The sequence below is a fragment of the Glycine max genome, chromosome 16, assembly GCF_000004515.6.
Source record: "Glycine max cultivar Williams 82 chromosome 16, Glycine_max_v4.0, whole genome shotgun sequence".
In the NCBI taxonomy this organism is placed as follows: domain Eukaryota; kingdom Viridiplantae; phylum Streptophyta; class Magnoliopsida; order Fabales; family Fabaceae; genus Glycine; species Glycine max.
In genome coordinates this window covers 30,251,640-30,267,555 of record NC_038252.2, presented here as the reverse complement: position 1 = coordinate 30,267,555, position 15,916 = coordinate 30,251,640, and the positions used below count along the sequence as shown (strand labels likewise).

The window sequence follows — 15,916 nt, the reverse complement described above, 5'->3', positions numbered from 1 at the left end:
CTTGAAGATAGACAAATTCAAGGAGCTGAGAATGATGATGAATATTCTAGAGCTTTAGGATTGATTAAGTAATTCCAGCTCTGTTATTGTTTGTTGTTGGAGTATTACATTTTGAATCATCGGGGGTGTTAGGAATAATTCATAAATGTAATTAGGGGTTAATGAAATTGTGGATTGTTGAGTACATATAAATAAGTACTCTTATATTGTATAAATACAGAGTGGGTGGTTGAATAAACAAAGAGAATTAATTTTCCATTAAAGAAAAAGGCTCTATTATTCTTATGTTCTCTCATGCACCTGTGTACAACTTAGTGCAACAACTTTCTCATTTTCTCTCTTCACCTTTCTCTCTTCCTTGCTCCAACATCTTGTTCATCAAAGTAGGCTTGAACAGTAAAGTTTGACCATGCTTTATGGTTAAATCAAAGTAGTTGAGCAAGGCATACGATTTGGCGTTCATTTTCTTGAAAATCGATCTTCTTTTTTCTTCCACGACACATTAAAATTGACGTCCATTACGTTGAAAATGTTTATGTAATATTATTTTGTTTTAAAAGGGTGAAATTAAGGAGGGTAAAGAAAAAATTGATATATCACTCTGCATATATTGGACACCAAGCCGCGCCTAATGCTAACACTCACTTTAATCATAACGTTTTTTTTTTGTCTCTATCTCTCTTTTTTTTATATAATTTTTTTTTCTCTCTATGGATTTTGGTGATGACTATGATGTTAAAAAAAAGGTGGATGATGGTTGCCCATAATTTGGTGGGTGATATTTGTGCAATTATAGTATTCTATAATCACTACAATTTTTTGTGGAATTGGTCCAATTGGTAGGGATCAATAATGGATGAAGAGGGAGCCGATGGTGGTGGTGCCTTAGCCCAGAGTTCATTATACCTTTCAATGTCAAAATTGTGAAGTTTCATTAGGCGTTTTTGCTTGCTGCTGAAGCGGCTTTGGTAGAAGCCTTCAAAGCAAGGCTCTTTGGAGGTCCTAAGGAAGAACGCGTAGCCAGCCATGAAGTACATTGAGGTCACGTAGAAGCAAATTGGTTCCATCACGTCCCAAGATAGTTCCCAAAATGTGAGCCTCATGAATGCTGCTGTTTGCACCACGAGGAAGCCCAACCCAGCCCAAAGCTCACGTCGAACCATTGTGTTTGCTTTGTTGTCGATTGTTGCTTTTTCCTTCTCCAATTCTTCTAGTTCTTTTCTTACTGATTCATGCATCTTGGGTTCTGGCACAGTGAGAAGAGATTGAATGGTTTGTGCTACCTGTGTCACAAATTTGAGAGTTTGGGTAAAAATTTGCTCAATAAGTGAACATGTTTAGGATCAAAATTAATAGAGGAAAAAAAAAACTTAACATTACTCTTTCAACAAGGCCTATTTTTTATGAACATGAATTTCACGGGAGAAATGTGGAGAAAATAGGTTTTTGACCCGAAACGGTGTAGTAAATGTAGAGAATTCTTTTACGAGTTTCAATACTCTAGGAAATGGACCAGGGCATATTCGATTGAAGTGTTCCGAAAGATACGATAACTAATAATTGAAGTGGCATATTCCTTGTCACCCAAAAGATAATAGCCACTACCCAACCTTTTTGTTTAGTTCTCATATGTATCCTCTCTTGTAAGATAATTATGTTCGAGACTAAATTCTAACAAAGATCCTAACCGTGATTTATTGTGAGGAATTAGCATTTTGCTAAACCCAACTCACGCTGATTAACCACTAACTAACCCAAAAGTAATTTGTCTTTACGCTACAAGGACGATACTTGATGAACATAAAACAATATTTACAACTTCTGAACAAAAAAACCATATTTATAACCATTAAATCATATATAGTTGTCCTAAATTTTAATAATATTTTAATAATTCTTTTAAGAGTTTAATCATTATATATTAGTTTGTACTATCCTATAATAAAAAATGACTGTAATAAACTTAATTTTGATAATAGATTATTTTACACTTAATATATGACTTTTTTTTTCTTATTTTAATAGAGAACAAGACTTGTGATAATAATTAGAAAGTTAGAGTAAAAATTAAAATATTTAATGAGAATATTACGTGTTGCTCAATGATATATCTAAAGGGCAGAATTTATGCTAGAGTTGTAATTAAATTTTATCTCACTAATATGAAAATTACCAATGAGATTAGTATTGTACAAAAAAAAAAGGTTATGATAAGCATTAATATGATTAAATCAGTTTTTCAAAGACAAATGTAAGATTTGCGATCTCAGGAAAAATGGGTTGAAGATCATGACGTCTAAAGTTTGTCCTATCTCAAAAACTTTTATCAACTTGTTAAAAAATATCTAATAACATTTTAATTAAAGTATTATTTAATAATTTAAAGTGTTACTTTTGTATTGTCCTTTTTTCCTGATGATAGGTTGATTTGTTTGTCAACTTCCCAGATTTCTATGAAACGCTGCCTACCCACTTGCACCGTGAAATAAGCCGGACTTTCTTTCTCCACAATCCTCTGTTCACGTACTTATTGACACAAAAGACAATGAACCATGACAACACAAATCTTATACTTAAATACTTAATAGCATAATGCATATTATTTTTTATCCTAATGTAACCATAAGTTTGATTTTTATGTTATACTATTTTTTATGGAATAAATTGATTTGTATCACTGTAAACATCCCAAATTTCCTAAAGCTATGAAAATAGCTGCCTACCCACTTGCACCGCCAAAGCATTGCTTTCCAATCCCCATAATCCACCGTTCCTCCAAATATTATGATTAATAGGGACTTCTTTTCTTTTTTCTTTTTTACAGAGACTTAGAACTATACAAACTCAGATAATACTTAATAGCATTTTTATCACACAGTTAATACTTAATCTTCTGTAAGTATTTAGTTTTTATATTAACAAACTATTTTGTGTTTGAAAAATTTACAATGAAATCAAATGTTTTAAAACACGCTTTAAAAAATAATATTTTTAATATGTTTTCAAAAGAAAGTCCAAATTAAGGTTAATAACATAAAGCACATCTCAGAACAAAACCTCAAGCTGTGCAAAGGAAATTACTCTAGTATTCATCCTTATCATATATGAAGGTACTGAAAATGAGTTATTAAATAATTTATTATTATGAATTTTTTTATCAATATTTATTATCATTATTGATATTCAGGGAACCTATACCATATTATTATATAACCTACTAATAAATATTTTGTTTTGGTGTTCAACAATTATTTTTTTATTTCCTGTCCAGCAATTATTATTGCATTTATTCTTATAATTATTTAACATTTTTAAGATGACAATAGGAAAGACAAAATATTTAATTACTTTAATCATAAAATTAAATTATTGTTCTGACTTCATTTTATCCTGCCAGTCTGTCATCTCTTCCACCAAATTTTAATTTAAAAAATATAAAATAGAAAAGAAAAATATATCTCAGGAAAATATTTAAATAAGAGGTGCTGTAATTTATTTAAATAAAAACGGGCATCTACAAAATACTTTTAAAAATATAATGCATAATTAACTTTAATAATAAATATTAAATATTCAATAATAATAGTAATAATAATACTAAATATTTTTTTTGTATAAAAATGATTTTTTACTAAGGAGTTCTCAATCAATAAGCTAAAAATCCTCTCTTTGAAAGGGATTGGATGCCAATAAGATCAATTAGGCCAATTAGAAAATCTTCAAATCATAGTTTAGATATAAAATTATTTGAGTAATTTGTATCCAAATTATAAATTTTAGAGAATCCAAATAGAAAACCAAAACCGTGTTCTCTGTATCACAGAATAAAAGGGCAATTGTTTTTAAATAAATAAAAAAATCCCCAGGAGGATAAAAAGGGTGTGGGATGAAAGCACAAGAAGGGCTTTTTGGTTGCGGGTCGGTTAAAAAGCCCCGAAATTTACCATCTCAAACGTAGAGAATCCTTTTCACGTTTGCAAACAACAAACTTTCATTTTCCTGTCTGAAAAAACACAAAACAAACAAATCATCACAAAACCTTATCAGTCCTTGGCCTTCTCCAAAACAAACGCTCCCTAAACTTAAATTAAATTTAATTAAAATATATACGCCGTTCCCTAGAAAGCCAGACCAGACAGAAACCCAATGTTATTGGTCCGAATGTCACTAATCTTAGTCCACTAAAGTCTTAGATTCGAGAGATGAAAAAAAGAATCCTATTAAAAATATCACCAACCCAGACATTTCCATAAAGATTGGTCATTATCGTTCCCCATGAATATGTCGTTCCTATAATATTGTAAAAAAAAAAAAAAAACTAGTAAAAGAAATTAAATTTTTAAATAAATAAAAAAAGAGGAAAAGAAATTAACCTGTTCGGGTCTGAGGAACACGACGTCTCCGATGATGATAACCGACGCGGAATCGTCGAGGATCTTCGCAACGCTCATCGCTTGCTCCTGATCGGAGCAATTCTCGCTGCACATTCGAATGAACTCTGAATAACTTACGCAACTCTGCGGAACTTTTCTCAGCTTCGATTTCACCGTTTCGATTTGCACCGCTCTGATCACCTTCCTCACGTGTTCCGGCGCCACTAGTTGATCTGTCTCCGGCGGAGCGAGGCCGTCGAGCCGGATCCTGCTCTTCGAAATGTCCATTTCCCGGAGCCTCTGGAGGAGGCTGCCGGCCGGTGGTGGCGGACGGAGCTCCGGCGGGAACACGGCGGTCCTCTTGTGGAGGAACCTGCGGTTGTCTCCGGGGTCCGGAGCAATGTCGGCTTTTGTCGGGTTCGGAGAACGAACTTCGGAGGAGGAAATGCGGTAATTGGAGATTTTGGTGATGTTGAGAAGCCGCTGGGCTAGGGTTTTCTTAAACGCCATAATTGAATTGAATATAGAGAGAGAGAGGAGAAAATGGTGTCTTTTTTTGATGAATTGAAGTGAAAGAGGTGCTGGGGGAAGTTTATTTATAGGTGCCCCATAAGAACGGAAGGAACTCATTTTTTTTTTTTTTTTTTTTTTCTGTTTTTGTGTATTATTTGGCATGTTGGAAATGACTGATCAAAAGATATAACGTTGGTGAAAAAAAAGACGCGATAAATTGGACGCGATATCGTCGGTGAGATTTTGAACAAGAGAAGAAGAATAATGTCAGAACCTGGAACTTACTAGTAGTATTTGTGACATCATCATGTGGTTGAGTTAGGAATGGGACGCGAGTATTCGGGGGCGATAAATTGAAATTGAACACGAGCAGTGAGTGGTGTACACGTGTTAGGATGAGGAGTGAAGACTAGGTCGATTGCGAATTTCAACCGTGAGATCGTTTTTTGAATTATAATAATAATAATATGAAATGGGTTAGCTTATGCCTTATGGGTTGGTTCGTGGTGGCTGGGTGAGGAATGAGGATGCTGACTGGGTTTGAGTCTGGAACTATAAAGCATGGACATTCCAGTCTCTTATTTCTTGTTGTGTTCGACATGTGTCCGTGTCAATATCCAATACTGACATGACATTCGTATTACGTTCTATATTTTGAACATTACAAATGTCTACATATCCGTGTTGTGTCCGATGTTCGTGTCAGTGTTTTATAGGTTTGGACATGATGCGCAAGCAAATTAACGAGACAAGGGATATATTATTAAAAAATGTTTCATAGAAGTTAGTGAAATATTTAAAATAAATAAAAATTTATGTATTATTACTCTATTTTATTTTTGGTAAAGAAAAAAGAAAGAGAGAGAGAGGATGGCATCTTCATCTGATCCAATAGAATGGGAAAGATAAAGAGGCAATAGCTAGGCATGGTTTACATGGGAGGGTGGAGGGTGGAGGGTGAGAAGGAGAGACCCGTAAACAATTAGCGGTTGCGTCCACGCAAACGTGTTGGGGTCTTACTTAGCTTAGGCCATGCTAATTAGTTGGTATTTGTTCACTTGTACGTGTAGCTGATTATTATTAATTATATTGCAGAATTCGGACTTCAGATATCTGGAGTTGGAGTTGTAGAGTGTTGCGTCAATTGAAAATCATGTAGTTTTAGCATGTTTCGTAAATGTTAAATTTTATATTTTTAATTTGTTTTGAAAATTAATAAAATTTCTACCCAACAAGCTCAACATCCCGATTATTAATCTTTGTAAACCTCTTCTGGTTTTTTGGGTTTAAGGACTCTTTATTCTTTAAGTTTGCTATTTGACCACATTATTTGATACATGATCGATATCCTTTGAGCTTAATATGTGATTACATCATTCGTTTATTTAAGTATTTTTACACATCTTCAGCTTGATGTCAGAGGTTTGTGTACTCTTCGAGCAAGGTATTCCACTGTGTTGTTCAATACAAGATCGACCATGAATCAACCTTACAATCTATGTCCCTTTATTTGTATCTTTTGCCTTGGTATGGGTTGAATATAGCCTAATTTCTCCTTAAAGTTATGGTTAGATTTGCACTTAGCTAGGAAATAATCAATGAATGCTCCAAAACCATCCACATAACACTTGGAGGGTCGAAATGAAGTTGAATCACGCCTAAGGAAACAAAACTCTAAAGGAAAAACTTAATAGACAAAACATATTTGAATACGTGGGTTGTGATCTCTCTGTTGATTGCTTATTTTTTTGGTTTCAATCCTGTAAAGAATGAAATTGTGGGTACTTGAGTTGTGACTATTTCCATATTTTGTTACCTTTGTGGTCAATGCTTGTTTTTATCATCAATGTATACAAAAAATGATCATGAAAACAAAAATGAAAAATGAAGCAAAGGTAGGTATAGCATTTTTGTAAAAAAATGATGTTTAGTTATGCTGTACAAAATTAGAAATCCATTGTGTTCAATTTATCTAAAGATGTGAGAAAAAGAAAAGTAGTGAATGAAATGTTGGATTGCATCATCCCTAAGGTGTGAATGATTTCAAAACTATCACTAGTTGTAAGTGTTTAGTGTTCTTTTAAGTTTTAGGTTTAGTTAGTTTAGATTTATTTTTGTTTGAGGATCAGCGCAACTCTGAATTTGGGGGGTTTTGATAAGTGTCATGTATGCCTACCTTTTTGGTACATATGTAATCACTTATCTTCTCATTTAAGGCTTTGATTTAATCCTTTTTAGGTTAACAATGCAAGTAATTAATCATTTTAGGTTTAATGTTATTGATCCTTTAAAATTTTACTAATTTTAATTATGTTTTGTCTAGACTACAAAGAAGAATTGAAACCCTCGTTGAAACTAGCATAAAGCTAAGCTCAATTCACATGTTAAAGATCAAGAATGTGTAGCACTTAGCATTGATTCTCCCATGCTTAGCACCAAACCTCTATATTATAGTGAATTTCTTATAGGGGATAAAACCGACTTTAATATAAATGATTTAACTCACTAAAATTTATAGATTCTTCCATAATGTACTTTTATTCATAAATTACCAATGACTTTTTCTTTGGTATTATCAAATGTCAAATTACTAATGATAGAATCCATCCTATTATACTCGAATGACTATGGATTTAGTCCACTATATTATTGAGGGTTTTTTGGGATTGTTGATAAAATTTATCAACAAAGTTTTTATAGAGGGATAAGTAATTGTTGGTAATTTGTTGATGAATTTAATATATGGTGAGTTATTTTGTTACAATAGGTAAGGTTATCAAATTAAGTGTACGGAGACTCGTAGGAGTCTCATAAACTTGACTTGTAAACTCATAAGAGTTTACTTTATATTCAAAAATATTAAAATACCTATAAAAACATAATAATTCTACCTATTTGTTTAAATAGTTATATTATATATTCTGTTTTATTTAATTATTATTATTATTTAGTTTATTATATTTTTATTGCTATTATTTTTAATATATTATATCATATATTATGCTTTAATTTTGTTTATTATTATTTTATTTAGTTATTTCATTTTAATATTATTAATATACTATTCTATTTAATTACTATATTTTTGTATATTTATACAGTATTATGTGTTATATATTTTATCTATGAAGTAATATTTATCATTTATAATTATTTATTTTATTCTTATCATGTACTAATTCTATTTAATTATACACTTTTTACTTATAAATAGTGAGCCAATTTTGAATAAAGTCCAATAATCCCATACCCATTGACTTGAACAACCCTAAATTTTGTTTCTCTTTCATGCATTAGTCTTCAATCACCTTCCTCCTCCTCCTTCTTCTCTCATAAAAAGAAATGACGTCCCCTTCAAATGGATCCACAATGTAGATAAGGAATGTAGTTTGCAGTTGAGGTATCAAAAAACCCCTATCAGATTGAAGAAATAAGCAATTTAGATCAAAGGTTAAAATAAAAAGAGGCACGAGTGCAAAATATATCGAAGGAGGCATAACCATAAATGTACAAAATACAACCCAAATGATGTACTCTTTGGATAAAAAAATTGAATGAGTAAACCCATCAATTCGATCCCAAACTCATGAGTCAGTTTGAGTTTGCTTGACTCAATCCGAATTTGATTCCAAATTAACCCGCACCTGACATCTAGACTTATAAACTTAAATGAGTAAATGAGTTAACTTGTGAGTTTATAACTATGACAATAAGATTTTTGTTCATTATAATAATGAGAATTTTTATATTAAAATATTAAATCTTCGCGTAATAATTTATAACTACAAAATCTTAGTGTGGTTCTTACTCTTACCGCATTTTTTTAAGTGTTGATATTTTAAATTATGTTACAGACATCCATGTGTAATAGGTAGAGTGAAATATATAGAGTACAAAATTAATTGGATAGACGTAAAGACTCCTTTAGAAATATAACAATAGAAATGATCTAGATAGTAGTAGATCTAGAAGATAAAATCTTGAAACAAGTTATTTAAGATGAAAGGTAATGGCTAACAATAATCTAGCTATTTGATCACTTCCACAAAATCTAGAAAAAAAACTATACTATTTTGATATGTATAACATCTTAACCTCTTAGCTCTTTGACATGATCCTACTACTGAATAAGATCAAAATCTGTCAAGCTATTTGCCAAAAACTGCATTCAGTAACATTTCAAAAGAAATTTATTTATTTCATTCTTCCTTACGATAGTAATATTGATTGCCTTTCAGTAACTCAAAATATATCTTCATCGGGATATATGTTGAGCTCATCACTCGCATTAAAATCTTTCACATATTTGAGAAGCAATAAAGGTGATATGAATGGCTAAAACTCTTGGCATATGTTCGAATAGAGAAAATTATCGGATGGAGAATTCACCTTGATATTGCTAGTTATGATTATAGCCAATAAAATAAACAGATCGACAATCTCCGCAGGGTAGGGAATTCATGTGAATGATCGACCTTGTTTATTGAGTATATATGTCTCTTTCCTTCATCATATTTCAATAAACAAAATCAGGTAAGAAGCATACATGAAAGTGACTTGACAAAGTAATTATGCATAAAAATGAAAAACCCACGAAATTGCATGCATATTAGCTACGTATAATACATAGAAAATCATCAACTGCATAATTCAAACTCGCCATGTTAATTTAACACAAGTTATTTTTATTTTCTTAAATTCTCAAATAATTCAGAATTTAAGAAAATAAAAATAACTTGTGTTAAATTAACATGTTAAGCTTGTAACTTGTTTCTGTAAAAAAGAAGAAGAAGAAGCTTGTAACTTGTAAGAAAGTATCTCAAAGATGAGAAATGTATGCAGGTATGACAACCGATGAGTGTAGAAATTAAATCAGTTCGAGTATTGATGTTGGAGTTTTCAGCAACAAAATGGATCAATTATTTTCCACCCACAAGTTTAATGAAATAATTTAATTTTGATATTATTAATTTGGCTTAATTATGTTTTTGTCTCTTAAATTAGGGGTTTGTTTCTTTTAAAATATTTAAAGTTCAATATTCTGACCTATGCAAAGATTTTTGTCTCCATTTTTTTTATATCTTTTAGTTCCTCAAATACAAAAATTTATCTTTTAGTCCTTCTCTTTAAATAAATTTTTGTATTTGTCAGTTGCTCAAATCCAGTCAATTGCCAAAGGACTAAAACAACATTTTATTAATTTAAAAATTAAAAAATACAAATTTTAGTTGAAGGACTAAAAATAGCATATTCCTAATTTGAGATACTAAAGACATAATTAAGATTATTAATTTCATACTATTAACTAATTAAAAATTATTTTAAAATTATTATTATAAAAATAATAATAATTAAGTATAATATATAACAATTCATAATTAAATAATAATATAAAATGTTTTTACACTACAAAATTATTTCAATTAAATTTAGTTACTAACAGTATAAATATAGTTTATATTAACTATTTCAATCATAATTGTTATATTTTAAATGTTATTTATGCTGTTATAGAATATTTTTTTAAAGCAAAACATATGTATTAAAATTAGCAAAGGTAAGTCAAAAGTAGAGACCTAACCAAAGCAAATTATAAAATCATAATTATTGTATGAAAAATTTTATTTTAAATAGAATCTATTTTAAATGACATTTAAAATGATTAATTTCACATTATTTAATGGTATTATAATTTAAAAAATTGCGTATTAATTAATCGTGTAAAATAATTTTATATTATTAGTAAATTATCAATCATTATAGTAAGTTTATTTACTCTTATAAATAATTACTGAAAAATCATACCAATTATAAATTATAATTGGATGACAGCTGATAAACTCTTTCCAAAATTACATTAATAATATATGAAATACTCGTTTATTTTTACTTTACACATTTTTATTCCTCCTATTGCATGTTTTCCAACCATTTCTAATATTGATTGCGTTTTTTTTCCTTTTCTTATCTTTCCCTTTAATCTTCTCTTCCCGAAGGGTGACTGGATACACCCTAAAAAGAAAAATAAAAGATAATTTTTCTTTCTATCATGTACAATTCACCGTGTAACACATGCGCGGCGAAAGTAAAAAATAGGACGGTACGAAAACAAAATGTCAAAAATATATACGACACCTTTATGTTTTACTAAATGAAAAAAAGAATGGAAAAATTCTACTATTAATTCTTGTTGAAGTTGGTGATATTTTTTGCTGCACGAGTCTTCTTCTAATTTTAATTTTTTTTAAAAGGCAAAAATAAAACTAATGCAAAGACAATGAACCGAACGAGTCTATCAATAACAGCGGACACAGACCTTAGTGGTGACTATTCTCATAACTAATGCATATTGTTCACTCCCCAATCATTGCCATAAAGAGAAAACACTTAGTAGCTTTTATCAGTTTTATGTATGGAAGGAAAATAAAGATTTCGTTGATTAGCAATCGGACAAATTAAATTTGTACGAAGGTCGATTTAGTCATCAGAAAGTTAGATTAGCGAATTTAGTGTTTCATTATGGGCGGGAAGAAAGTTTAATTTGTAAGATTGATATATGTACCCTGTGACTATTGAGGAAGACCAGAATCTAATTGTTGGGTTGATGAAATTTGTCAAAATAATGAAGCAGATGAAGTACAAGTGTACTGTTTTGTAATTTTGTTTCTTTTTTCTAGATAACAAGTATTATTTATTGAAAATAATTTTATTCCACTCGGATTAGATTATTATAACCAATGAAATTATTTTTTTAAATATTTAATGTAATTGTATATTTAAAATTTAAATAGATTAAGTTGGCATAATTCAACATAAGTTGATACACACGATTGTTTCATCATATTTCAAGACAGATATTGAAAGAAAAGTTCATGGAATCGAAACCTTGCTTGCATCACATGATGGGTTATTAGTTTCTATGGGACCATGATCAACACCAAAAAACTGAAAAAAGTGAAGCCGATATGGGAACGTAAGGAACCTATAGGGAAATTAAAGATAGAACAGGAACTTGCCATGCATATCTTAAAATGCTGCACCAATATTTGTGACCGTACATTTTTTTTTCTTCTTTTTTGATAACTAATACACTATAGTTCTATAGCATATATTCTGTATCATTATCGTCCTCTGATTACAGCATGTTGGAATATTAGTTTTATCATCTCTACGGTTGTTGAGGGATTTAATTATCCGCTGTCATTCAAGGTTTGTTTGTAATATTCTCTCAAATATGAATTATTTATTGGGCCTGTGCTAGGCAAGGGGAAGAGTGTTGTACTTGACTCCTAGCTAGTTGCATTGTCCCATGTATTTTACTTCTATTGAAGATTGTGGCTTAAAACTTTGAACAGTTCCTTTTAATAAAATTCAAGTTATATACATGCAATGGCACCTCAATTACATTTATTTACACAGTGAAACAAGACCATGATAAATGTTGGCAATAATAAATGCTTTTTGTACATGTAATAATAGATGCTTTGCCAGTAGGGAAAGAGAGACCAACCAGTTGGCTTGCAATCAGTAGGGCGTTGACATTGATGCAGGAACTTATCGCTAGTAATTCACCTTCATCCATGTGTTATTTGTTCTTAAAATAAGAGGCATTGGGCGACTCTATGCAGCCATAGCCATCACAAAAGTTGATTTTTTTTAAATAATTGTTTTTTCAGTAAATCATAGTCGTCCTTGTATTTAAATTACATTATCATTTCCTATTGATCATTGGATTGAAAATTAAGATAAAAGTAGAGTAAGGTATGATATATATATATATATATATATATATATATATATATATATATATATATATATAATATGTGATAAATTTTCATATTACTAAATATTTGATGTGTGCTAAATACTCTCTTAAATAATACATGTTTTCCTATGGATTAAATAACATCAGAATATGCGATAATATATGTGTGTGACAATATGTTTCTAACAGATAAAAGATTAGAAATATATATTTTTAAATTAATTCATAATATGTTTCCAAACTTTTATCTTTTAAAATAATATGAAAAATTATCTTCAATATTCCTTCTTGAATTATATACATTATTTCATTTTTAAATTTTAAAATTTATATAAAAATCAAATCAAAGATTAATGACACACAATTAACATTAAATATTTTATAAAAGATTATAATATAATTATAACATATTTTAAACTTGATATTTTTTTATCAAAATATAATATTTATAAATTCTATTACTTTTAATAAATATTTTAAAACAATGTTTGAATAATATTTGTTTTTTTATTAATAATATATTTCAAATTTACACTAGAGTAACTCAAGTCCCTTTTCAGGATACACTAGACTAACTAAACAGGATAAGCTGAACATAATAAGAAAAACTACCTACAAAAATATTTTTTTATTAAAATAAATGTAAATGTGGCAGATATTTAAATACGAAGACATAAAATGTAATTTAAATACGTATCAAGATATAAAGGAATATATAATTCATTCCTTTTTATTGTTGAAATGTATGTTTGGTCTCCTAATTAAGATGTTCTACTTGTTCTAATTTCTTTTCTAGTTTATAGTTTGACATCCTTGGGAGATAGCTTTGCCAGGTGTTAGGTAATGACGTGACGTGAGTACATGCATTAATTATACAAGGAAATATTGAAAACAAGGTATTGTACTACATGCATGATCTGATTTAAACAAATGATCTTAAGCTATTGATTAATGCAGGAAATGATACTTTTTTTTAATTAGCAGAAAACACGTAAATCTCCAACACACGCACTAAAATTAAAAAATTTAAGAAAATCTATACATAGACAACGAAAAAAAAAATAAAAAAGTGTTGTATATGCAAGAATTTGTTAATTCATTTTCTTCATAATAAGAATTATTTTTAGTTATTTTCCTTCGACACATTCAAAATAGGAGTTGTAGATCAATCAGCCAGATCTGAATGATGAAGCCTCTCTTTTAGACGGGCTGCATAACGTGAAACATTAGGTTAGGTTATTATAGATGTATAATATATCTGTAAGAAGAAATTACATTTGTTTTTGTACAAGAGAAAGAGAGATAGGATTAAGAGAGAGAGATGAGACAATGTTATATGTCTTCCGAAAAAAACTGAGATAATGTTAATATGTTATATGAATAATATAATTCATTAGTGGTTATCTTAATGGCATTCGTCATTTCATCTATTAAGTGTTCATCTATTTTAAAGTTAAGTACAAATGATTTTGATAAAATTACGTAATGGCATTCGTCATTTCATCTATTTTGTGTTTATCTATTTTAATTATTGAACGTAACTAAGATGTATACTTATATTTAGTGTCCCAATAATTTGAAAAGTATTGATATTCTTAATTTTTAAACCAATCAAATTATATATCATATTCTCATTAATAGTTTTTTTTTTTAAATTAGTCCTTGATTATTATTTTTAAAATTTTTAAAATTGTAACTTTTTTTAATTAGAAAATATGATTAAAGATAACTTTAGAAGTCTAAATACTAATTTTTTAATTATTTTCAACATTTTTTATAAAACATATGCTTAAAAAAACAACAATAAAAAAATTTAAACCCTAAAACTTAAATCCCAAAATATTTTTTTTATAAAAAGTGTTAAAAGTAATTAAGAAGATTTTAGGGTTCAGGCTTCTAAAATTATCTTTAATCATATTTTTTAATTTAAAAAAATAAAATTTTAAAATTTTAAAAATAATAATCATGGACTAATTTGAAAAAACAAAAAATAATTAATGAAGAAATGACATGTTAAAAAACTAATAGTATCAAAATCCCTAAAATTATTAGCGACACCATAATATCTCTCTGATTTTAATCACAATTTTTTCAGTAGAACTTATTTACGGTGAGAGGAATTGATTCCAAGGTAAAACAATAAATGAGGTTGTTTCTAAAAGAAAAACAATATATGAAGTCCCAGTTGGAAAAATAAATAATATTAATTAGTACAATCAAAATGTAATATTAAATAAGTTAATTGATTAAACAAAAGTGATTAATATGTTAAACTTAAAGTTAATTTGTGGTAGTATCGGAGTTTAATTCTTCATAATTTTGTATTATATTTTATTTGTCTTCCGTCGAACTTAGGATTTTTTTCATGATAAACGGAAGTGTTAAAGAAAAAAAATAATAGTGAATGTTTTTCCCAAAGAACGAAGCAGCTTATCAATACTTCCACACATTCATTTTTCACGTGTAATGAAATGAAATATGGGGATGGAGGATAAAACGTACTTGTCAACATGCAAATTGATTAATTTTTTACATTCGTTCCATGTGTCTTACGTTTTTCTCGCAGCAAATCCATTTTCAACCAAAATAAGATTGGTCCCCCTCCCTCCTATAACATTTTAATATAGGATTATGAACGCGTATTTGACTATTAGCGTTACAGAATACTATAAGGACTTAAAATCATTAATTAAATAATTTGTTATAATAGTCTGTTAGCGTTACGGAACGCGTATTTGTCAATCAATAACTACGATTTTAAAATTTATTCTCTAAATAAATCGTTAAAATAACACACGCTGACATGCATGCCTTTGTTATGTCAATTGCTTTGCACTCCATGCAGCTCCATTTGGTGTTAACTTCACCACGTACATAATCGACGGGTTCAGACATATTCACATATATAGTTGAGAGAAAGAGGAAGAGGAATTTAGGAAGGTACGAAAGAAATTCCCAAGGAGTAATGGTTCTAATCTATGCACCACAATGGTTGGTATAAGTGATAGTCATTTATATCTCTTAATCAATTTAGAATTTAAATCCTAAGTTTGAATATGAAATAAATTGGTATTGAATAGAAAATACCCATATAGAAGTATGACACAACCATGTGCTATAAAAGGATTAAGGTGTGAAAGATGTCAGGCTCTAATATCTAAATTCAATGTCCTAAGAGATTGATGTAGAGCTCAAAATAAAAAATCACTTGAAGAATGTATCCTTTTTGAATTAATTAAGATTTAGTAAAAAAATTAAGAATATT

The 15,916-nt window shown here is 29.2% G+C and overlaps 1 protein-coding gene across 1 annotated transcript; it reads right to left on the bottom strand.

Annotated features, from left to right (window-relative positions):
- Positions 1 to 251: 251 nt before the first annotated feature.
- On the bottom strand, positions 252 to 5,054 carry LOC100809065 (calcium uniporter protein 2, mitochondrial). Its single transcript, XM_003548850.5, has 2 exons — positions 4,374 to 5,054; positions 252 to 1,283 (listed from the first exon to the last, which is right to left on the bottom strand). The coding sequence occupies exons 1-2, from the start codon at positions 5,046 to 5,048 to the stop codon at positions 810 to 812; spliced, it is 1,149 nt and encodes a 382-aa protein (XP_003548898.3). The 5' UTR covers positions 5,049 to 5,054; the 3' UTR covers positions 252 to 809.
- Positions 5,055 to 15,916: the final 10,862 nt, after the last annotated feature.

Excerpts from the sequence above, each read along its gene's own strand:
- LOC100809065 (XM_003548850.5), bottom strand. The coding sequence starts at position 5,048 with ATGCCAAATAATACACAAAAACAGAAAAAAAAAAAAAAAAAAAAAATG. Across the intron at positions 1,284-4,373 it reads TGTTCCTCAGACCCGAACAG|GTAGCACAAACCATTCAATC; the intron begins GTTAATTTCTTT and ends TTTGTGACACAG.